The sequence below is a fragment of the Squalius cephalus genome (genome assembly GCF_949319135.1).
Source record: "Squalius cephalus genome assembly, chromosome: 20".
NCBI lineage: Eukaryota > Metazoa > Chordata > Actinopteri > Cypriniformes > Leuciscidae > Squalius > Squalius cephalus.
In genome coordinates, this window is record NC_137141.1 from 23,295,022 (window position 1) to 23,319,525 (window position 24,504).

Below are 24,504 nucleotides of genomic sequence, written 5' to 3' on the forward strand. Positions count from 1 at the left end.
AGAATGGAAAATGAACTAAGTTAAAATTGGTTAGAAAAGCTTTTATTTAAATTTGTAACGGATAATTAATAAACTCAGTTGCGCTGGTTTAGCTTTCAGCCATCTTGTCCAGGGCCAGTAGTGGTGCCAGTATTCGGTTCTTATTTGTCTCCACAATGTGTCCGTTGAGGATCATTTCATCAAGTATAATGTGTACTTTATCTAAATTGAACATGATCTGATTTTCCATTAAGGAATGGAACACTCAAAAACATGCATCACTAAAGACACAATGGACCCTTTTCACATTTCAGGGGTTCTCAAAAGCGAAAGTCATAGTTGGTTAAAGTTCTATCGTGGTGAATGGGAGACAACATCAGATATCATTTTTGTATTCCCATTTGCTCCAATAGCACAAGTGATGGCTTTCCAAAAGAAGGAAAAACAGTGATTCAGCAGTCAGGAGCTACTGATGAAAATATTAAAAACTTTACTAGAACTGTGTGGATGATAACCGTGGTAATTATGCATTACAGTCTGTGAAAAGACTCCATGACAAATAATATATTGCCAGCAAAAAAAGCAGTCATAGTCAAGTTTGGTCAATAATACCTAATATGTAATTTTTACCGGTAAAGGATACATCCAGCTCACTCTGTCAAGAGAAAAAAACATCCGTTAATCAGTTAATCTTTTCTCAGTAAAATAGTAATAAGCCTATGTCAAATATATCAGTACTTACCACACGACTGAAATACTTGTCTAACACCTCTACAAAGTTGTGCACAAGCTCATAGATTGACAGTTCATTCTGTGGGAAAGAGGGCCAAGGACTATAAATAACAGACTTTAAAAAGCTTGAAAGAAATGTATTTTACCAATAGCATGAATAACTAACCTCATTTTCAGTGATGCCAACAACAATGAAAAGAGCTGCATACTGACGATAGACCAGTTTGTAGTCCTTATACTCCACAAATGAACACTGAGGAAAAAGAAAATTATTTCAACAGCTAATTTTAATTCAAGGGTCAAGTTTGAAGATTTGAATTGCCAGTTTACAAAAGTAAAATAAAACTCAAGACCACAGACTGAACACCTGATATATGTAAATCATATGTGTAGATGCAAAGATATGTTTCATATAGTAATGATTTGTAAAACATAAACAGTAAGTTTCTGTCCTTTATATCACTAGAATTATCCTGAGGGTCAGTGATATTCATAAAATGCTGCACCGCAGATAGTGGCTATTAAACCATGTTGTGTGGTCGTCTACCATTAAATTAAGAGTAAAAGGGAAGCATGACTGACCTCTTCCTTCCTCCGGGCGAGACATCCCCTAACCATGTCAGCTTCAAGAGCTGCTCTCTTCCCAAGCTCCACTTGTTCATAATACTTAGATAGACGAGTCTGCCCCTGTTTGTTGACCATAAGTAGGAACTTGATCATAGTAATTCAGAAGAGTGGCCACCTCTAGAAAGAAGGAGACATTACGTCATTAGCAAACAACATGCCATGGGAGGGCAACAAATTAGCCGTTTTAATTATAAGTTATTTGTAAAACGATAAATATATTACATCACATTATTTACGGTATAACCGATCGTTTTTACCAACAGACCACAGTTGCCAGAATTACTGTTACTACTGTAAATTGATGGCGGATTGCTTTTGCTGATGTACGTCAACATGGCAGCGTACACGTCACGAGGGAGTGACCTGCTGTCCATCATTTGAATATTTCTCAAAGTTGCTTATTTATTATTATTTTTGCGAAGACTGTCAAATATTTTAAATGAGTAAAATCGTGGGCACCTTATATTATGAAAATAAAATGGGAAAAAAAATCTCATGAGAAGCTATTTGATATTTTGTTTCACTCTTCCCGACTTTATAGCTATTTTCACTTCCACATTTTATATGAATTTTTTTTTTAGAAATTATCAGAGATGTTATCTGTAAGCTGATAAATAAATTACATAAATGTATTTATGGTAACCAACAGTTTTCACTAAAATACCATAGTTAGCACAACTGTTGTTACTGCTGTAAAACAAAATTTAAAATAAATGTAAAAATATTTTATTTTATTTTATTTTAATAAATGTAAAATAAAATTGCTTGACATAGCCGTTAGGAGGACCCCCAAGATCCCATTGGCTCAAATTACTTTTAATAGGTACTCTCTTTAGTGCCTGATTACAATTCCTACAAAAAAATGTTATGATAAAAAAGCTGTTTTAACTATATGGTATAATGCCCATTAATGTCTGTATTAGATAGCTTATGTACTAACATAGCATACAGATACAGATTAGCCTGATAACTTAGTTTATACACGCAGTTGCACTTACCCTACATACATCTATTCACAATCAATTACTTCTTCAGTTAAGTGTTAAATGTCAAAATATTTCAATTAGAAAAAGAACAATGTAATGTTCAATTATTCAATTAATATGCTATTATTATTAATAATAGTTTATGAATTAACAGTTTAATCAAGTAAAAAAATATATGTCCAACTTGTTTTATTATGCACTATCTAGTAAGCTATACATATTTTAAATTATTATCGTTCGTTCTTATGTACTTATGTCCCGATTTCGCGGAAGGACCTGATTTGTCATGACACTGGTCATGTGATGCCAACATGGCAGCGTCCATGAGGGGGCGACCTGCTCCATGTAGAAAAAAAGTTTTGTTTTCATGTTAGTGTACATCATTTTAATAAGTTGCAGTTTGTTTTTGTGGGTAAAAAAAAAAATCTTTAAAAGGGATTTTTTTCTTTTTTTTAAATGAGTCAAACCAAGTGCAAAAATTCAAAAGTGAAAATAAAAACGAATTATATCAACTGAAGCTATTTGATATTTTACTTAACTCTGGCCGACTATATGTATAGCTATTTTTCAACGCCACATTTATTTTTATACTGTCAGTCAGGTACAGAGCCTGTCATTGTACAGCGCTGTCTACGCATGCGCAGTATCCGCCCGTCAGTCTGTATTCGAATGACTCGAGACAGCGCAGGGTTGGGTGAACGCGTCCCATCATGCAGCGCGCGCGCCAGTCCTCCCACTCACTCACCCCGCAGTAGGAGACTCACATCCAGGGATCGGACTAATGGCGGCCGGCAAATCCGTGCGCTGACACGAAATCTACAACAGCCGCTCAGGTGCCAGCCTATTTCGTGGGGGGGCAGGGCGACGTCGCATCGCTACACGAACGGTAAAGAAGGGCGGGTTGAGGGGAAACAATCGGCGACTTCTAGCAGGACTTTCCTATTTTTAAACATGGATGAACAGCCCGGCGGAGGAGGAGGAGGAGGAATGGCCTCCCAGAGACAGCAGCAGCCCGCACCGCAGCAGGGCAACAACAGCATTAATCCCCAGATCGCCAGCGCTGGAGGAGCGCCTATGGTTCAACAACAGCAAGACGAGATGCCCAGGCCCCAGCAGTACACTATCCCGGGGATTTTACACTACATCCAGCACGAATGGGCCCGTTTCGAGATGGAAAGGGCGCATTGGGAAGTGGAGAGGGCCGAACTCCAGGTACAGACCCGTGGATTTGCTGACACACTAGTTTGTAACTCCAAGTGGGGACATTGATCGCCATCAAATCGGCTGCTTTAATTAAAGACTTAACGTTGATTTAGTAAGCAATTTACTACAGATCTCGCGAGCTTCCTGGCCGCCTCCATTTGCACTAAACGGGAACAGTTACATTACAATACATAAATCTGTTTGCACTCTAAGTATGCGAGACGGAAAATTGAGTACGCTCGTATTTTAATACAGTGATCTAGTATTTCGCGTCGCTCACTCGCTTGTGTAGTGTGAATGGGCTAAGCTAAGCTAACATGACATCGTTGTATTAGCGATATTACTTGGCACCCGGTACAATCGAGTCAGATTATCTTACCCAAGAACACAGGAGCAGATTTAAAAGTCGTTGTTGTGGATTTATCTGGTTACGAGAAAGCATCTGTCAGTGAAAGCCAGCAGACTTTGTCAACTATTCTCTTGTTCTGCCATTTTGTTTTGGTCAATATGGCGTCCGTATGGGTTGCTTCTTTTATTGATCCATCCTACTACCGTTTACATTCACACCCTGCTGGATTTTCTAACACACCATATCTGTTCTTTTGAAACAATAAGAAGTAAATGTCGCCGTTTATTTCTTATTCTTCCTGAGAATTCACGTAATAGTCCTCAGATGTTAGGCAGGATGACAGCGACAGTCACCTATTGCGTTTACTGTATGAAAAAAAGGTGCATTGGAAGTGAATGGTGACCGAGACTGCGAGTTACTTACATTATGACTAACATCTCCATTTATATTACATAAAATAAAGTAAGTTATACACGTTTGGAACAACACGAGGGTGAGTAAAATAATGACATAATGTTCAATTTTGGGTGAACTATCCCTTTAAGAATGCTATGAGCAGATAGTCTTTCAAGTTTTGTGCCCCATCTGATTATAACAAACTTATTTCTGATGAATCATTCACATTTACTCACTCTGGTGTTTATCCAAACCTGTATGACTGACTTGACATGCAACACGAAAACAGATGTTCACATAAATAACAGGCCCAGTTACCATTCACCTTCACTGTATGAAAAAAAGATTTTATTTTGCAAGTGTTTTGGGTGTACAACACATACCATTTGACCAGTTTTGTGTTTGCAAGTTGTTTTTGACGGCCATACCTTTAAATGTTTAGTTCACCCAAAAATGAAAATTCTGTCATTGATTTCTCACCCTCATGTCGTTCTGAATCCAAACCCGCAAGACTTCCATTCATCTTCAGAACACAAATGAAAATATTTGAAAAAATATTAAATCTGAGAGATTTCTGTCTCTCCATTGACGGCTACAACTAAAACTTTGTTTGACATTTCAAAAAGTTCATAAAGAGACTGTAAAACCAATCCATTTGAATTGAGTAGTTTAGTCCAAATTTTCTGGAGAGACACAATCACTTTATATTGTGAACAGATTTAATTTAAGCTTTTATTCACATATAAACATTTATCAATGCACATCAGTTTAGCTCAAGCATGTTTGCAGCACGTTTGAGCTTCAGCAAGAGGTTTGTTCTCGCACATCAAGCAGGTTCGGTTGAGCTTCTGTTTATGTTCACTGATCAATGTTAAATGTGAATAAAAACCTAAATTAAATCTGTTCATCATATAAAGCGTTTGTGTCTCTTCAGAAAATTTGGACTAAACCGCTCAATTCATATGGATTAGTTTTACGATCTCTTTATGAAATTTTTTCTAGCGTCAAAGTGGTAGTTGCGTAGCTGTCAATGGAGAGTACAGAACTGGCTCAGATTTTATTAAAAATATCTTCATTTGTGTTCCGAAGATGAACGAAATTCTTGCGGGTTTGGAACAACATGAGGAGGGTGAGTAAGAGAATTTTCATTTTTGGGTGAACTAACCTTTAACATCTGCAATATAGGATTTTGTTCTTAAAGGGATAGTTCACCCAAGAAGCAAAATTGTCATAATTTACTCAACATCTTATCGTTCCAAACCTGTATAGCTTGCTTTCTTCTATGGAACATAAAATAAGTGTTTGTTTTTTGTTTGGTTTGAAAGTGATTGTGAGTGAGCTGTGCTTCATACATCACTACACTTTGACAATAGACAATTGACCTTTTTGCCTGCGACATTTCACTTAAAATTAGTTAATGCGACTGCATACTACCGGTAAGTCATACAAGTTTAAAATGACATGAGGGTGAGTAAATGATGATAGAAAGTTCATTTCTGGGTGAACTAATCTCTTACCTTAAGTGTGTCATGATTGCTACATTTCCCAGCCACCCATATTTTCAACCTACTAGAGATGAGGGTGGCAGTTTGGCTTTTGTGAATGAGGAAAGGAGTTGGAAGGTCTGTGGCAGGACGTTGCGTTATGTAAACATAGTCAGTCTTCCCTTGGGAGGCTGAGGAGTTTTCACCACCCCTGTACAGACTTGTTCAGTGACATACTTTCAGCATGACTCCCTCCTCAAACCTAATGGGCACTTTTCATTATTCAGAGGAAGTCAGCTTGTACTCTCCCACACTCATACCAATCCAGGTCTTCTCAGAAAAGGGGTTGGTCTTGTTTATCAGCTCTGCATTCCATGTTTCAGATGTTCACTTGCCACCTAATCGTCATTGAAAACACCACAAACGAAATAATGCTGCAAGTTAAACCGTATCAAATCATGTTGCCAATTATGAACTTTTTGATTCTCTAGCCTTGCATGCAGATTTCATTATCAGGTGCTGCTCTTCCATGCATTTGGCATCTTGTGTATGTATAGGAGATCTGGCTAATGTCATCGTAATGGACAGTGGTTCAGTCTTCCTTTGATACTGTCTGGATCTAATTGATGTGAAACTCCTCCTGTCAGTTTGCAGGGCCTCGTAGGCAAAGCTGCTAGCAGAGATGTCCTGAGCAGTCACATCAGGAATAGGCCTGAATAGAGTTATCTGGGTTAGCTCAGGGTTTGTAGGTCATGGTAGCACCATCTTCAGAGTTGTGGCTCATTGCAACTCTCCAGCCATCAGATATTGTTAGTGCAGGTTTTATATTTATCATTGAATTGAGATTCAAGTTCTAACTGAAATCATTATGATTACTAAACAGTCATTGGTCACAACATAATTATTCAGTTACAGGTAATCAACCACAATTTTAGATTTTATTCGCAGTTTAATTATTAACCAGTGTTGTTTTATTATTATTTATATGCTTTAGTATAATGTTTTGAATTGGCTTTTATTTAATATTTTCTGTTATCATTTTAGTTTGTTTTGGAATTTTGCTATGTGCTTTTGCCATTAGCTTTTGTTTTTTTAGCATTAATATATATTTTTTTGTCATTTTAATACTTTTTAGTAGTTTAAACATATTTTATTTTGAGTTAGCCAGCAAAATTTCTAGTAAAACAAATCAGCAAAACAACTAAGTTTTTCATCTGATATTTCATTTCAGCCTTATTTCAATTAATGAAAAATGATTTTTAGCTAATAGTTGTAGTTTCAGTTTACAATAACAACATTGGAAGAAACAAGTCATTAATATCAAATATCTTACATTTTAGTCAAAAATTAGCCAGTTAGTTTGTATATTTCTTCTGTACCAACAAATATAATAAAATCTAGTCACTCTGCTTTCACTTATCACCACTCACACACTCTGGTATGAAATTTCATGAACACAGGCAAATGGCGTAAAAAAATAAGGTCAGGTGTGACATCCCATAGCCTAACTTTAACCATGCAGTCAGGTTTGATAACCATAGCTAAATTTTATGTAATTGTTTATGATGAATGTTTTAACTTTTGGAATTGGCATATTGTAGTGGCATCCAGTTTTAATGAAGCATTTTTGTAAACATAATTATGCGTTCTTAAAACTCTTTTCATGCTGTCTATTAATTTAAATATAAAGCTCTGCTTTAAATGTGCTATTCAGTCAGGTTTATATGCACATTTTACTTCTATAAACATTGTACCGTTACATTTCCAGTATGTTTCCATTGTACTATTATTAAACCTATAGGGTCCCCTCATTCAGCTGTTTTTCTCCCACAGCAGGCAGAGTATTTTTAGTGTCTGTGTTGAGTTCACACAGCTGAAATGCTGTTCTGCCCAACTTAAATCTGGTAGGTGACAGAGATTTCCAGCAAGCATCAGAGAGCTGTGAGCAGCCAGCTGTTCATGACCATATGTGTACTAGCCATCCTCACACTCTGCTGACACGAGCAACGCTGATTTAATACAACAGTGTTCCTTAGTATTACCTGCCAGCACTTCACACTGCTTAAGAAGTGACAGTGAAACTGATTTACCAAAAAATGTAGGTCTAGTCAAGTTAGTTCAGGAGTAAAAGATTGCGTGCATGCTGTTGATGTTTCCTTGTAACTTAAACACTTAGTAAGGTGAATTTCTAATGACCTAATGTTCTACTTATATAGACTCAGCTCATTAATATTTAGATCTTAATGCATGTATCCCATTTCAGAGATGAACCAAGGTAGTAATCTGATCGCTTCAAGCTGCTTGTTTGTTTGTTGGAGAACTCTTGTGTGAGGAACTTGCACTTTACCAGAAGACTGATTAACTAGATGCGGTGGGAATCTTTTAAGATGTTAACTTTCAGAGAAATTGTGTATGATATGGGCTGTTTTGGAGGGATGGATGGGGAAGTTTTGAGGAAGCCATTTTAGAGTTGAAATGAATATCCACTCATTTACCAGTCCTGTTATGTGAAAGATGTTTTTTTTTTTTTTCATATTAAATTGCTTTATTTTAGTCCTTGCTTATAGACAAGGCGGAGGAAAGTTACCTTGAGTCTTTTATTTCAGCAGAGGGCAGGGCTCGACAATAAGGACTGGCCGATGGCCGAGATATACCTAACTGCAGAACACACGTCACAGCATTCTGAGGACAACCGCACCAGGCCAACAGGGTCGGAGCTGAAGTTAAGGTGGTGCTTATGATCACATAACGCACCCAAACCACAAGACTGCTGTGACGTATAGTTCTGCGGATTCTGCATTTGGCTATTATTGTGATGGCCCGGGGCCAGCATGAACATCGCTCGACAGTTGACGCAACTGTCACTTGCCCGATCGGGCCAGTGGTGTATCAAGAAAGTTTTATCATTTGCATGTGTTTTTAAGCCTTGCCAAATTAAATATTCAAGCGCAAGAAGACGTGAAAGAGAACTCGATTCATTATTGTGAGAAGTATTGTGTGCACACATCCGAAGCGTGCGTCCAGAAAGCCGCTTCTCAGACGGCGTGTGAATGCTGAATTGAGCTCTCTTTCAGGTCTTCTTGCACTTGAACAGACATATTCACGCAAAATGAAATCAAAAACTGACGGCTAGTAGTTTTTGATGTCACAATGGGTCAAAAACAATGAACATTAGGTCAGGGCTCCACATTAACGTTTGTCAGGGACAAGTGAAAGAGAATTTTACTTGCCCAACCGGACAAGTAGCCTGATTAAAACGTCAATAACTAAAAAAACAAAATGTCAGAATGATTCTGATTTTATTTCATTTAGTTTAAGTAGTGACAAGGTTGCGCTGTCGAGGCTCGTGCAGCTTCTCGAGCAGAAATCAAAACAAATGAGCTCAGCACACAAATAAACTCAGTTAACATACTGTGGTAAAAATTCTAAATTTGGAGTTTTTATATTTATGCCATATTATACAGTTAAGTTACAGTTCGGACAAGCAACTTTTTTACTCTGACAAGTGAATGACCGATTTACTTGTTGGTAGCCCTGTTGGTATTTTTTATTTTATTTTATTTTTTGTGGTGGGGCCAGTGAATTTTGTCAGGGCAAGTAAAAAATGTAACCACTGGCCCGACATCATTCAACTTTTCCCCATGGTCTAGAGTTAAAAATGCGAACAAAAATCACAATACATAGCGGTATCGAATCGCAGTACTTGTAGAATCGCAATTCTTGAAAAGTCACAATAATATTGGCACGCTAGTATCGTTCTAGCCCTATTGTTTATCAGGTTTTTCGGCTGCAGTGTCAACATCAAGACTTTCCCGGTCAGCTCTGTTGGCCTGCTGAGAAATGCTATGACCATGTTTGTCATATATTTTTGGATATTTTAATCGTTTTGCAGTCCTTGATTAACAAAAAGAGGAAGCAAGAACCAAAGAGTACAAATAGTGACCATTTACTTAGTCCCTGAATTTTACCATTATGTCTATGCTTCAGATTGCTCTCACTATACTAGGCTATAACTTGCTTACACACTGAATAATGAGCCTTGCCCTTGTCAGAGGATTTTGAATTAGGCAATAAGTGAATAAATGTGCACAAACAGCAGTGTGAGCAAAGACTTTTTCAAAGAGTTTTTTATTTGTTGTGTTCATATATTCAAGCTGGCTTCCTGAGATTGTACTTTTAGTCAGTAAGTATGTATTAAATTGATCAGAAGTGTCACTGACACAATGTTACAAAAGATTTATATTTCAAATAAATGCTGTTCTTTTGTACTTTCTATTTATCAAAAAATCCTGGAAAACAAAATAAATAAAAATGAGCAGCAGAACTGTTTTCAACATTTTATTATTATCATCAGTGTTTCTTGAACAGCAAATCAGCGTATTAGAATGTTTTCTGAAGGATCATATGACACTGAAGACTGGAGTAATGAAAATTCGACTTCGCCACCACAGGAATAGATCTATTAAAATAGAAAATAGCGTTAAATCAGACTGCAACAGAATAGCACAAATTTGAATTGGTTTCCTGACTATTCCCATGTCTGCCATTGGTTGGACAAACCAATCAGACAGTGTTGCCATGTGGGGATGCTCAAAGCCATGTTGTCATCATAGCACTGCATAGTTTGCATTCTTTGGGTCAACTTGCTATTTAGTGGCCTTTTAGGTGACGTCTTCCTCCAGTACAGTTTATTTCAGAGTAATAATAAAAAAAAAACAGTAGTCGAGCAGCTTTCATAAGAGCGTCAGTTTTTATTGCCCCATTCTATTAAAGATGACACATTATTCCTGTCTTTGGGAAAAATCTTCTTTTGCTTGTAATATTCTTTGCTGTTAGCTATCTAATCTAGCAACTGTATGGTGGAATGTGTCATGCGTCGGTGAGGGCTATTCTTGCCCCGTGCGCTGCAGCTTGCTCCTTTGTAAGGGTCTAGTTTTGGCTAGTGATCTCACTATGTTTCCCCCGGACTGCCTGTGAGGCGTCTCAATGGAGTGACCTCACACATTGATTCCAGCGCTGTGAACATGGGGGTGGATTGTGAAAGCACACTTCTGCCTGACGTTTGGACTGTTCTTCTTAAGAACTTAAGTCATGCAGTAATACCATAGTTACTGAGTTATACATGTTGTATTTTGATCTGTGTATGAGCCTGTAGTTCAGAGATGTGGGGTCGTACACATGGTGTGCTTTTGAGTAGGCCTCGTGGGTTTTTTGCAGGCCTCTGTGTGTCAGTCTCGTTCCAAAATGTCCATAGTCTGAAGACATGTACAGACAGCTGTCTTGTGTGAAAGCTCCATCCAAGAGTGTAAAAGATTTCAGCACCCAGCCCAGCCTGTTCTCTCTCACATCTTTCTTGGGAGAGTTTTATTGGTTGAGTAATGTGTTTGTGAAAATTAACATGTTTAATTATGCCCCCAAACTGTATTTAAATTCCACCACAATGAAGGTTAGTGTCATTGGAACAATTCAAGTTATTTTCATGTTATAGCAAGCCAATAGCAGATAGGCCTACATCTCTGATATTAACATTCTAATGTCTAAATAAAAAATAACTGAATTTAAATTCTACACTTGAATTTAGTTAATTTAGACATCATAGTGAAATTGTCCAGTCATTTAATTCAATTACATTTTTAATTGATTGACAGCCCTAGTTATGTAAGTTCCTATATTTCTTGTCACATCACGATTGGAGCTTTTTCTGGATTCTGTTTAATGATTTATTACAAATTTATATAAACGTTAACAATTTAATCAAGCTTTTAAAATGTAAACAAATAAAAATATAACAATTACTTTACAACAATGTTTTTGTCAAAGAAGATGCTGCACAACAGAACTGTATAAATTTAATACATGGGTTAAAAAATATCTTCTTGGTTTTGTGATTTTCTTTAGAAATAATATTATTATTATTACTTTGAGAAGTACATTTTAGGTTATAGTACTGATATATTTCTGTCACAATTTTTTTATTTTGACGGTTTGTCATGAAGATTTTTTTGTTTCAGTCTGTATTTGACAGTAGTTTTTCTCAAATGAAACTTGAATCTTGTGAAGTGACTCTCAAAGCAACTCTAGAGATGAAGTTCATGTGTTCATGTCCTCATATATTGAGACGACAGGTGCTGAAAACACCACGAGCGTCACATACAGTTGTGGTCAGAATTATTGGCACCCCTGGTAAATATGATCAAAGATGGCTGTAAAAATAAATCTGCATTGTTAATCCTTTTGATCTTTCATTCAAAAAATTCACAAAACTCTAACCTTTCATTGAAGTAAAAGAATTGAAAGTGGGGGGGAAATCACATTATTAAATAAATGTCTTTCTCCAAAACACGTTGGCCGCAAGTATATTTTCATGAATATTTAAAAAAAAAAAATTATCACACCAGGGTGACTAAACATGAAATCGTCTAGCTATGACTTATAAATATGAGGAAACTCAAAGGCCAAATTCCCTGAATCATCCCTCACAATGAGTAAATCCAAAGAATATAGTTTTGATGTGCAGCAAAAGATTGTTGAGCATCACAAAATAGAAAGTGGCTGTAAGAAAATAGCTAAAGAATTGAAAATCCCCATTTTGACCATCAGGGCAATAATTAAGAAGGTCCAATCAACTAAAGATGTTACGAATCTGCCTGGAAGAGGACGTGTGTCTATATTGTCTTAATGCACGGTGAGGAGGAAAGTTTGAGTGGCCAAAGACTCTCCAAGGATCCCAGATGGAGAATTGCAGAGATTAGTTGAGCCTTGGGGTCAAAAAGCCGTAAAAAAAAAAAAAAAAAAATCAAACAACCCCTACATCACTACATGTTGTTTGGGAGGATTTCAAGAAAAATCCTCCTCGCTCATCCAAAAACAAACTCCAGCATATTCAGTTGTCAGACACGACTGGAACTTCAAATGGGGTGAGGTTCTATGGTCAGATGAAACTAAAAAAAAAAGTGCTTTTTGGCAGCAAACCCACCAGATGGGATAACAGGGATAAAAAGTACCCCATGCCCACGGTATCCTGCTGGATCCTTAATGTTGTGGGCCTATTTTTTTGCTGGAGGTCCTTGCTTCTTGTTCAGATACATGGTATCATGGATTCTAGCAAATACCAACAGATAAAAAATCAATCTGATGGCCTCTGCTAGAAATCTTATAATGGGCCGTGGTTGGATCTTCCATCAGGACAACGATCCAAAACAAACATCAAAATCAACACAAAAATGTTTCACTGAGCACAAAAGGAAGCTTCAGCCGTGACCATCCCAGTCCCTCACCTAAACCCTATAGAAGATGAGTGAGCTGAACTGAAGAGAAGCACCAACATGGATCTGGGAATCTGAAGGATCTGGAGAGATTCTGTATGGAGGAATGGTCTCTGTTCTCTTGTCAGGTGTTCTCCAAACTTATCAGGCATAGGAGAAAACTCAGAGCTGTTATCTTGGCAAAAGGAGGTTGCAAAAAGGCAATAATTAATAAAAGGGTGCCAATAATTATGGCCAACGTGTTTCGGAGAAAAACATTTCACACACACACACTTTCAAGTCATTTACTTCAATTAAAGGTTGGAGTTTTACCAAAAAAAAATTGAATGAAAGATCAAAAGGATTAACAATGCAGATTAATTTTTACAGCTATCTTTGATCATATTTACCAGGGGTGCCAATAATTCTGACCACAACTGTATGTGAGTTTGTGTATCAGACGAAACCTTGTGTCTTTCACACGCAGAAGTCACTTATTAGCGACATGCACTGACTGGCTGTTGTGTTTATTTCTGCTGTGACAGGCTGAAATTGAACAAGCGCTTATTAAATGCTAGGTTTCTTTCTGTCATCATGCAGTTTAGGAAAATATTTCTCATCAAATTGTAAATGACAAGCCCACCTCACTTTCCCTGTTTCTATGAAAATTGCACAGGATGTCCTCCTCTAGTTTACCTGCCAAACAAACAAGGTTGTCCTGAGAACCTGCAAGATCTCTTTTTCTCCAGGAAGGTTGAGGGTTTTGGTTGTCTATAAATACCCCCTCCCTTTGCCTCCTCTCATTCACTTCCTGGCCTTTAACAGGGGTCAAGTTGCACAGCTGCTCTCATTTGCTAATGTTAACCTGCTCCGTAGAGGTCTGTTCCTCTGGGCAGTCGCCTGCCAGTGGCCATGTGTTGGTTCCTCTTTAGAAAATAAGAGATCTGTGCTTTTTATTGGCGGGGGGGAGATTACCAGAGATTACCCAGGGCATCTCACATCCAATCAAACATAAGTCTGGGTTCAATTCAGACTGATTTGCCAATCGTTTTCAGAAAAGAACTGCACCATTCAAATAATTTGCTCACAAATACATGTTTTGCCAAATGTTCCTTTTTGTATGATGTCTCTTAGACATCGCTATTTATTAGTCTATATGTATATTGTTTCAGTGCCAAGTCTTTCTTGCTCATTACATACAATTCACAAGCTGACAACTCAGCTAAAATATATAAACACTGGTTTAACCTGTCACATGTCTTCATGACCTGCTTTTGTCTTCCAGGCCCGAATAGCGTTCCTCCAAGGAGAAAGAAAGGGTCAAGAAAATTTAAAGAATGACCTTGTTAGAAGAATAAAAATGTTAGAATATGCATTAAAGCAAGAAAGGTTTGTAATGTTTTTTTTTTTTTACATTGCATTTTTTTTTTTTTTTAACACTTTACAAAAATGTTTAATTTGTTAACATTAATGTTTTAACTAACATGAACTAACCATGAGCAAAACATTTGTTAATTTATTTGTTATCTGTAATCTTTGTTAACGTTAGTTAATAAAAATCCAGCTGTTCTTTGTTTGTTCATGTTACTTTACAGTGCATTAACTAATGTTAACAAATACAACTTTTAATTTTAATAATGTATTAGTAAATGTTGAAATTAACATTAACAAATATTAATAAATGCTGTAGAAGAGCATTTCATTATTAGTTCATGTTAACTAATGAAACCTTATTAAAAAGTGTTACCATTATTTTTATAATTTTAATGTAGTATTTCTTTAAAAAAGTAATGTCATTTGTAAATGTATTCATAAAATATATATATTTTTTTTGTATTTTAACAAAAATTATTTCTTCCATTACCAGAGCAAAATACCATAAATTAAAATATGGGACAGAACTAAATCAAGGTGAAGTAAAAATGCCTAGCTTTGAATCAGGTAAGAGGATTCAACCTACTTTTGAAAATGTGTATATACACTACTTTTCAAAAGTACTTCCCCTAAATTTTTGAATGCTACTGTGAATGTCTGTGTATAGATTTTGTTCAAGGTTCACTGATGTGTTTTTTTGTTGTTGTTTCTTTGTTTCTTAAAGAAGATACCAAAGAAACAGAGGTCTCTGCTATACCTCAGAACAGCCAGTTAACGTGGAAACAGGGCAGGCAACTCCTCAGACAGTAAGTTAGCCTTGAGTAATTATGTTTTTGTGAATGACACTTCCTCTGTGGGTGTGACAGTATTAGTCCTGCTAAGAAAGTTCATGGACTATTTCTATCACCTGAATGTCTGAGCTGTGTTCTGAATCTCTTTACACATCTGTCTTTTCAAGATATCTTCAGGAAGTAGGTTATACGGACACAATACTGGACGTTCGGTCGCAGAGAGTTCGGTCGTTACTGGGGCTGTCCGGCTCAGAGCAAAACGGTTCAGTGGAAACCAAGAACCTAGAGCAAATTCTCAATGGAGGAGAGTCTCCAGCCAAAAGAAAGGGACAAGATATGAAAAGGTACAGATTTTTCTTGATTTATTTGGTCCGATTCAACTGGAAGATTAATATAAACAGTTAAAAGAAAAATTAAAACATTTCTCATGATGCTTTTGGTTCAACAGGAATCCAGAGGTTCTGGAGACATTTAATTTTTTAGAAAATGCTGACGATAGTGATGAAGAGGAATATGAAGAGGGTGACATAATGGAGGACGTGCCTGACAGGAGCGATAAACGCAGAATAAAAAAACATAAAATTAAGGTGTGCAACAGCTTTAGTGTTAATTGGCGTGAATGATATAATGATCTCAAACTAATCTTCCTCAGTATAGACTGTCTATGTAATATAGCCTATAACTTGACTACTTTTCCAGGTAGGAAATGAAGGTTTGGCTTCTGACTTGCCGGATGACCCCGACACAGAGGAGGCACTGAAGGAGTTTGACTTCTTGGTGAATGCAGAGGATGGAGAAGGTGCCGGGGAGGCTCGGAGTTCAGGAGACGGCACAGAGTGGGGTAAAATAATACTCACCAAACTCAAATAGTCGATTTTATTATCATTAATCATGATGAAAATAGGGCACGTCGCTTGAGATTCTTAAAAGATTTGAGTGTGATGATTGAATAATGACCTCAGGTCTATTATTGTGTAGGCTTAAAATAAGGCCTGCAACTAAAGGACTAGTTCACCCAAACAAGAACATTTTGTTGTCATTTACTCGCCCTCATGTTGTTCCAGCCCTGTTTGTTTTTTTTGTATCTCATGAAATACAAATACAAAACGGACATAAAGGCCCTGTTTACACCTGGTATTAAGATGCATTTTTGGTCTAAATACAGGTGTAAACTTTCGACCACTTCCAGAGGTAGTCGAAAATGCATTCGACCGGATAGCTTTCGTAGTGTGAACATTCATGTGGTCAAATGCATTCAAACAGTCATAAAAGTCTGTCTGCTCTCCATCTACTGACTAATGCATAAACATTATGGGACGCGTTAGCTAGATGGGATTTAAACTTTGTCGGCTAAAAATGAAAAACGTACCATGCATAATGTTCTCCCAACTTTTCTGATCGTAAAACTAATCCTAATGAATTAATCAGGTTAGTCCAAAATTTCTGAAGAAACACTCACTTCATATTATGATTTTTTTTTTTCCATGTCCATTAAAGCGCAAGAAGACGTGAAAGAGAGCTCAATTCAGCTTTTGCACACTGTCTGAGACACTTTGGATGTGCGCACGCACAAAACTTCTCACACTATTCATTTGAATTCTCTTTTGCATCTTCATGCATTTGAATACTTAAATTGGCAAGGCTTAAAAACATGTGCAAATGATAAACTTTCGTGATGCAGCAGATCAGACAAGTGACAGTTGCGTCAACTGTCCAGAGTGACTTTTACGTTGGGCCCGGGCCATCACAATAAAAACCAACTGCAGAATCCACAGAACCATGCGTCACAGCAGTCTGAGAACAGCAGCGCCAGGCCAGCAGTCTCACATTGGTGTTGGGGTGGAGCTTATAGCGTCATTAAGGGTAGGTTTAGTGGTTGGGGCGGGGTACGTGATCGTCAGGACCACCCTAACTTCAGGTCTGATCCTGTTGGCTTGGTGCTGTTGTCCTCAGACTGCTGTGACGTGTGGTTCTGCAGTTAGATATATCTCAGCCATCTCTGTACACGTTCAGGCACGTATCCGAAGCCCAAGTGCTTATCGCCGTTCGGCTCTGACTTGGAGCGCACACACAGAAAGACACCTGGGGAACAGTAGGCTTAATGCACTTTTAATAACACTGTTTAAAGGGGTGGTTGATTATGATTTCACTTTAACTTTAGTTAGTGTGTAATGTTGCTGTGTGAGCATAAACAACATCTGCAAAGTTACAACGCTCAAAGTTCAAAGCAAAGGGAGATATTTGCTTTTACAGAAATTGCTTTTTAAGGACTACTACAAATGGCTGGTAGGGATTAAAATGAGCTTCATCACGGGTTAGTGACATCACCAGCCCTAAAATTTACATAAACCCCGCTCCTGGGAACGCGTTTTATAGATTGTCATGGCAGAATATGCTAATCAATGACTAGAAGATAACTAACATTTTTGTCCGACTCTGGTTCGAACATAAAAGGCTACAAGTTTTTGAAATATTCAGTGTGTGTCTGTGTGAGGTATTCGGAGCTGCTAACACACACAAGCTCTTGAAGCTCCGTCCTCTGTGCCGGGAGCAGCAGCTCATTTGCATTTAAAGGGACACACAAAAACGGCGTGTTTTTGCTCAATTTTAACATGCTATAAAAAATATCTGTGGGGTATTTTGAGCTAACTTCACTTACACACTCTGGGGACATAAGAGACTTGTTTTAAATCTTGTGAAAAGGGAATTATAGGACCCCTTTAATATCAAACACGTCCCACAGTTTAGAAACAATAGACTGCATTTTACAATACTCACTTTTTTGGCTGATTTGGATGTTAATTTTGGGCATTTAGAGAGGAGCAAAAGTGCACCACTGTGAAGGAAAGGAAAGTGCTCTGGATGGAATGCTGCAGCAGCACAATAATCGTTTTACCTCGATTAACTTGTTTTCATAATCGTTGGAAGCCAAAACCAAACAATTAATCACACAGCCCTAATCTGGGTCCAGAAGACTAGAAATGTAGAGCACGAGAGATGGTACTTCATTAGTAAAAATCACCATCCACTTTTAAAATATGGAGATGAGCTGCTCTGAAATACTGCATGTAGTTTTATTTTATTTTTATACAAAGTAATGATAAATGATTACATTTTTTGTGTGAACATGTGCATGCGTGTCTTTTGTATGTGCTTTGTGGCACACGCTGGCCCTGCGGTGGAATCTTAATTAGGCCTGTTGCTGCATCAGCATTCCTGACAGCTTCCAACACAAGAGATTCTCTCACTGCTCCGACCAGAGCCAGCTGGGTCAAACACATCAGCCCATTACATCCGTCCCACACCCTTCTGCTCTCTTTATCTCTGCCTCTTTCTGTCTTACTCTCTTCTGTCTTTTCTGACCCACTTCTTAACTAAAGATTATGTAAATGAAACCATAAATAGGACATGTATTTTTGGTAAAGAAGTATAAGTGTGTGTGTCACCCTGAAATGAAGACATTTATTACCATAAATGTGGTACGTTATTATTTTTATTATTTCTGACTTGTATAATGAATTGCATTAAAAAAAAAAATTTGTGGTTGGACTGGTGATAATCTTTGGAAGGGCAAATAAAAATTAGACAAACTGTAGCCTTAAAAATATTTATTTTTGAGCCCTGTATAAATAAATACACAATATGTATGCACTTACATATTATTGTGTTTTTTAAAGAATATCAGAATACATTATATTTTTTTAAATGCAAATGCACTTATATATATATATATATATATATATATTTATTTATTTATTTATTTGTTTGTTTGTTTGTTTGTTTGTTTGTTTGTTTATTTATTTATTTATTTATTTATATGACAATGAAAAAAATTTATAAGAATTATATTGTTTGTTTAATGCAAAATGCATAAGTTAAAAAAGAAAGCTTTATTGAACTAAAAACAGTCTGTGCTTGCAAAGACATTATGGCTTTATAAGTTTAGTCATTTTGCTTCCATATTTGTTGCAAGGTGAGATGTATTTCTATTATAGAAATACAGTATAGAAAAAAAAAACCTTTTGAATGCAGATCTACCAAGTGTAAGAGGAGAGTAAAATAAAGTGTGTGTGTGCAAAGAAGAGAATAAGTTATGTTGGCTATTTACTTGTTTACCCTGAAACTTACCTCAGTTTTTGAAAGCGAATATTGAGGTTATCCATTTACTTATTCGTAACATACCCATATGTCACATAACCTGCTTTTTGGAATACCGTCCTAAGGTACCAGAGGCTGGTGTCAAATTAAAGCTAAAATTTTCATTGATCCAACCCGTATTATTCACTCTACTTTGTTTAATTTTGTGTTATAATACATTAATATTGTGTTATATACCACAGAGTTGTTCTGGTGTTGAACTGCTGGTGTATGTTTGTAAAACAGTCTATAGCTTAAGCCCTGTTTTTTTACTCCAAGGTGTGGCACCTTGTTTACTGGGCCCTTCTCTTTCCTATTCTTAGCTGAGCCTCTGCCATTCACGCCTGCTGGGGGCAAGTCCTTTATCATGGGCTCTGATGACATGTTGGAAAGTGTGCTGGGCCTGGGAGACCTCGCAGATCTGACTGTGTCCAATGATGAGGCTGAATACAGCTATGATGTAAGTATGTCACAGACTGCTCCTCTATTCTATTCTGGCATTAATCAATTATAGCCTCTACTTAAAAAAAAAAAAAAAACCAAGGTCTTTTCCCTGCTCAATTTTTAAATGCAGTCTGTATTGTGTTAACCGTCAGTTAACAGTTATATAAAAACAGCCCGTCATGTTTACTCAAATGTCATGTACTATATTAGTTTCATTCTGGATAAAGGTTACTTGTCCACGCTGGTGTGGTTTGCTGTGTGCTCAAATAGGACAACTATCCTAATGCCTTGCAGTCAGTCGACCTGCAATTTTCAGGTTTCATTTCACAGTTGTTAAAATGCCTCTGCAACGGCCCCTCCCCCACCCTCTATTTTTAGTTGCCAGCCAATAAGGATGCATTCAGGAAGACATGGAATCCCAAATATACCCTGCGAAGCCACTTTGATGGAGTGCGGGCCCTGGCCTTCCATCCTGTGGAACCGGTGTTGGTCACAGTCTCAGAAGACCACACCCTCAAACTGTGGAATCTCCAGAAGACCGTTCCTGCCAAAAAGTAAGTTCTCACTGTGGCTTTTCAAGGAAAGGGATGTCCTGGGATTAGGGATGCAACAGTATAACATTTTCATGCTGCGATAATTGCTGAAGCTTTTATCACGGTATACGGTATTATCGCGATATTAAAAATAAGTTGCAAGAAAAGTAAAAACTTTTTTTCTTATAACAGAAAGAACTACAATAAAACAATACACAAAATTAAAAAGCAAACAAATGTTTCAAATAGATGCAAAAGAATTATAAAGACCAATAGGTAACAATTTAAAATAAGGTCTTATTAAAGTTAGTTGATGCATTAAATAAGCAATAGCTATATTTGTTACAGAAGTGTATTTTTTAACTAACTTTTTCAAAGTAATAATTCTTTGATAACGTTAGTTTAAAGAATTTACAACTGCTAATTGTTAGTTCATGTTAGCTCAGGTTTTGTTGAAACATTAACTAAGATTAATAAAATGCATTAGAAGTATTTTTCATTGTCAATTTAACTCATATTAACTAATGAACCGTATTTTAAAGTGTTACCGAACAATAGTAACGAATCAGAACATTTTCGATATATATCTAGGGCATGTTGTGTAGTCCATATTAAAATGTAAAAATGTTTAAGTCTTTATTTAAGTATTTGGTGTTGTGATACACCATTGAGAATACAAACATCTGAATGGCTTTTTGAAACATTTAAATACTGTTCAGAAACAGAAAGTAGCGCAGCAGCTTTGTTTACGCCAGGTTATTGGTGTATCTGCTGCATTTCGGCTGTTCCGTCAACGCCATCTGCTGATTAGAGAGTGAATGTGCATTTTCATTCAGCGTGTCTCCTTCACTCTTTCCGCCATGCTTCTCATGCGTTAGTGTTGTTTACGTCAGAGTGTGCACGTCTCTGACGCAGCACACACGCACTTGTTGTACATTTTAACCGGTTGATGAAAAAGTGTTCTAAAAATCTATTGGTAATAAATAATTATTCACAGCATTTTGAAGTGCCTACGATAACAATAACATGCATGCTTATTATCGTGATATGTCGTATTACCGTATATTGGCACATGTCGACTTGGGATTGGTTTTGATCTTAAAAATGATTCCTCAAGGAGCACGTTGATTTTATCATGTTGTGTTTTTCCCATTAATGTTCCGAACAAACCGCTAAACAAAGTTTTATCTTGCTTTGCAGAAGTGCCTCTTTTGATGTGGAGCCCATATACACATTTAGAGGACATGTGTAAGTATTGATTTCATGACATTGACTTCAATTGTAGGGTCAAAGATTTGTGACAGTATGGATGATTCTGTGCATTTAGTGTTCCCCTGACCTCTGCCAAGCCCATTCATGAGATGGTGGCGTGATTCATTACTAATTCTCCACAACATGAGCATAGTGAAGTAAGCTATTCAAAGGTGCATTCAGTACAATTTTGTTTACATTTCTCTTGCCCTTATTTGTCCCAGTGCTCTTCTACTCTATACTGACACCTACTGGTGTGGATGCTTGTTAATTTCTGACATTTGTGTGTTTTTTGCTGTCATACCACCACATCAATAAAAAGGACATTTTTGGATTCAGTCCCAATGATTTTTTATGTGTTGTTGGTAGAACACAGCTGGCTGCTGCATTACACTATGTTGTCTATTGTCAGCGGTTGAGTGAGTGCTTGAAGTCCCAGCATTTGTCCTCATTATGATTAGTAATATTAGTAGTTGGTCAGTTGGATGACAGGGCTGGTAATGTGATGTAAACAAAAAATGACTGAGTGCACCTTAAAAGATACAGTAAGTGACTTCTGAGAAACTTGATATTTGAAATCAATCAAAGCAATCACAGCCCTCCCTTTATTGCTCCGCCCCCAAAGTGCACGAACATGCAATGCGAGGATGTCTCTTCATCATAGCTGAAGTGAAGCAAAATAATGCTTCGCGAAAAATAAAGCAAAGATGACTAACAACTGACAAGGAAGGAAAACAAAGGAACATACAGTACACAAGAGTTAATACAAGCAAGTGTCCATTTTTAGTCACCAGCAGGGAGCAGCACACCAGCTCCAGACCAAAACTGTCCTGTTAATATAGCTAACATTACAATAACAGCATATCTTGGTTTTGTGAAGCACAGTTAAAGCAATGTTACTCATGTATGGTACAGAATCAACGAAACCTCGCCATCTGTTTTCAGGCCTTCCCATTTAATTCTCTCCAGTGTTTAAATATTAACACGGGTCTTAAAGTTCTTGTCTGATCATAACCCTTCTTTTTGACATTCCTCTGACCTTTTCTCTTTTGTAATGTCTCTAAGTCATCTCTCTTTCTACAGTCTTTCTACAAATTTCCCTCTTGCTCACTCTCTCTACTCCCCCATCATGAGTGTATACGCTTTCAACAACTTTTGCATCTAATCACTTTTTAGGGCCCCCTGTTTCAACAATGATGTAAACAGCTGAATCCACCCATTAGATATCAAACCCTCTGAACCTGTTGTTTCTGTTTCTGCAGTGGGCCTGTGCTCTCACTGGCTGTGACCTCGAGTGGTGAGCAGTGTTTTAGTGGTGGAATCGATTCAACAATACAGTGGTGGAACATCCCCAGCTCTAACGTAGACCCTTATGACACATATGGTGAGAAGATAAAACCACGGTTTCCTTTTGATAGAACTTTAAAAGCAAGAAACCTGCCTGATCGCCAGTATCTTCTCTATGTGTGGCTCAGATATGTACTCTGTTTTCACTCAGAGCCCAGCGTGTTGGCTGGCACGTTGTTGGGTCACAGTGACGGAGTGTGGGGATTGGCTTACAGTGGAATCAAAAACCGGCTGCTCTCCTGTTCAGCTGATGGGACGATCAAGCTGTGGAACCCTCAGGAGAAGTCCCCATGTCTCAGCACCTTTAACTCTGACAGAGGTGAGCGCAATGCATCTTCTATGTGGCGTTTAATAATTGATTGAAGGGTTGGCAACTAATTTTCTTCGTTTCCTGTCTTTCAGATCATGGCGTTCCCACGTCGATTGATTTTAATGGGTGTGATCCAGCTCATATGGTGGCGTCCTATAACACGGGAGATGCTGTCGTTTACGATCTGGAGACATCACAGCCCGTCATGGTGTTCGCCGCACAGGGAGAGAGTGGTACATTCTTCATATATGTTCTTAACAAAACAAAGTACACTTGTGTAGATATGATATAATGTGTATATATAGTTCAGTCATTCCAATAATTAAGTGTGAGAACTGGATTTGTGGTGTTTACTTTCTTCTGCTTTGTTGTAGCTATTCCTTTTGGGAATCACATCAATAAAGTAGTCACCCACCCCACCCTGCCAATCACAGTCACCGCTCACGAGGATAGACACATCAAATTCTTTGATAATAAATCAGGTCAGTGTGTTGTTTTGTATTATTGTAAAATACCCTAATATGTACACTACTGTTCAAAAGTTTGTGTTCTCAGCAAGGCTGCATTATTTGATCAAAAATACAGTGAAAAATGTAATCGTGATTTTTATAATAACTTTTCTGTTTCACTTATTAATTTTAATATGTAACTTATTCCTGTGATGCAAAGCTGAATTTTCAGCATCATTCTTCCAGTCTTCAGTGTCACATGTCATTTGCTGATTTGGTGCTCTAGAAACATTTCTTAATATTATCAGTTAAAAAGAGTATTGCGTAATATTTTTGTGGAAACCATGATCCATTTTTTTCAGGATTCTTTGAATAGAATGTTCAAAAGAACAGCATTTATTTGAAATGGAAAGCTTTTGTAACATTATAGACTTTTGATCAATTTATTGCATCTTGGCTAAATGAAAATATGAATTTCTTTGATAAAAAAAAAATCTTACCTCAAATATTTGTTTGAATTATTATTGTTACTATTATTATATTAATAAATGATGCAACCATGTGCTTTTTTTATATTCTTATTTAGTTTATTTAGTTATTTAAAAATCTGTCTGTTATTCATCACCTTCCTTCTGTCTGTCTTTTTAAGGTAAAGCCATCCATGCAATGGTGGCTCACTTGGATGCTGTTACTAGTCTGGCTATTGATCCAAATGGCATCTACTTGATGTCAGGAAGTAAGTGTTGTTGTTGTTTTTTCCTTCAGCTCACTGTTTCAGCGCTGCCGTTTCACTTGTTTACTTTTCCTTCTACTTTACGATTTATGTAAGTTATACAGTTAGTCTTGACTACATCATAATATTTGTTGG

At 37.1% G+C, this 24,504-nt stretch overlaps 2 protein-coding genes across 5 annotated transcripts in view; one reads left to right on the forward strand and one right to left on the reverse strand.

The window, feature by feature from the left end:
- On the reverse strand, window positions 1–4,045 carry ap4s1 (adaptor related protein complex 4 subunit sigma 1). 3 transcript variants are annotated; one of them, XM_079853318.1, is made up of 6 exons: window positions 3,907–4,045; window positions 1,294–1,455; window positions 878–964; window positions 722–790; window positions 623–634; window positions 1–217 (listed from the first exon to the last, which is right to left on the reverse strand). In XM_079853318.1, the coding sequence occupies exons 2-6, from the start codon at window positions 1,429–1,431 to the stop codon at window positions 89–91; spliced, it is 435 nt and encodes a 144-aa protein (XP_079709444.1). In that variant the 5' UTR covers window positions 1,432–1,455; window positions 3,907–4,045; the 3' UTR covers window positions 1–88. The 3 variants fall into 3 exon arrangements, with proteins under 3 accessions (XP_079709444.1, XP_079709446.1, XP_079709445.1); XM_079853320.1 differs by lacking the exon at window positions 3,907–4,045 and adding an exon at window positions 1,561–1,686; XM_079853319.1 differs by lacking the exon at window positions 3,907–4,045 and adding an exon at window positions 1,604–1,678.
- Window positions 2,986–24,504, forward strand: part of strn3 (striatin, calmodulin binding protein 3) — a 23,445-nt gene continuing 1,926 nt past the window's right edge. Inside the window, exons 1-15 of one of the 2 annotated variants that reach the window (XM_079853314.1) lie at window positions 2,986–3,536; window positions 14,286–14,389; window positions 14,868–14,941; window positions 15,099–15,180; window positions 15,333–15,509; window positions 15,614–15,752; window positions 15,865–16,006; window positions 19,626–19,762; window positions 20,125–20,300; window positions 21,480–21,527; window positions 22,793–22,914; window positions 23,029–23,196; window positions 23,280–23,420; window positions 23,562–23,669; window positions 24,286–24,372. In XM_079853314.1, coding sequence (XP_079709440.1) covers window positions 2,994–3,536; window positions 14,286–14,389; window positions 14,868–14,941; window positions 15,099–15,180; window positions 15,333–15,509; window positions 15,614–15,752; window positions 15,865–16,006; window positions 19,626–19,762; window positions 20,125–20,300; window positions 21,480–21,527; window positions 22,793–22,914; window positions 23,029–23,196; window positions 23,280–23,420; window positions 23,562–23,669; window positions 24,286–24,372 — 2,248 coding nt within the window. In that variant the 5' untranslated portion in view covers window positions 2,986–2,993. The remainder of the gene's footprint in view (window positions 3,537–14,285; window positions 14,390–14,867; window positions 14,942–15,098; window positions 15,181–15,332; window positions 15,510–15,613; window positions 15,753–15,864; window positions 16,007–19,625; window positions 19,763–20,124; window positions 20,301–21,479; window positions 21,528–22,792; window positions 22,915–23,028; window positions 23,197–23,279; window positions 23,421–23,561; window positions 23,670–24,285; window positions 24,373–24,504) is intronic. The other variant, XM_079853315.1, reaches the window with a different exon arrangement.

Excerpts from the sequence above, each read along its gene's own strand:
- ap4s1 (XM_079853318.1), bottom strand. The coding sequence starts at position 1,431 with ATGATCAAGTTCCTACTTATGGTCAACAAACAGGGGCAGACTCGTCTA. Across the intron at positions 965-1,293 it reads TCGCCCGGAGGAAGGAAGAG|TGTTCATTTGTGGAGTATAA; the intron begins GTCAGTCATGCT and ends CTTTTTCCTCAG. Across the intron at positions 791-877 it reads TTGGCATCACTGAAAATGAG|AATGAACTGTCAATCTATGA; the intron begins GTTAGTTATTCA and ends TCTTTCCCACAG.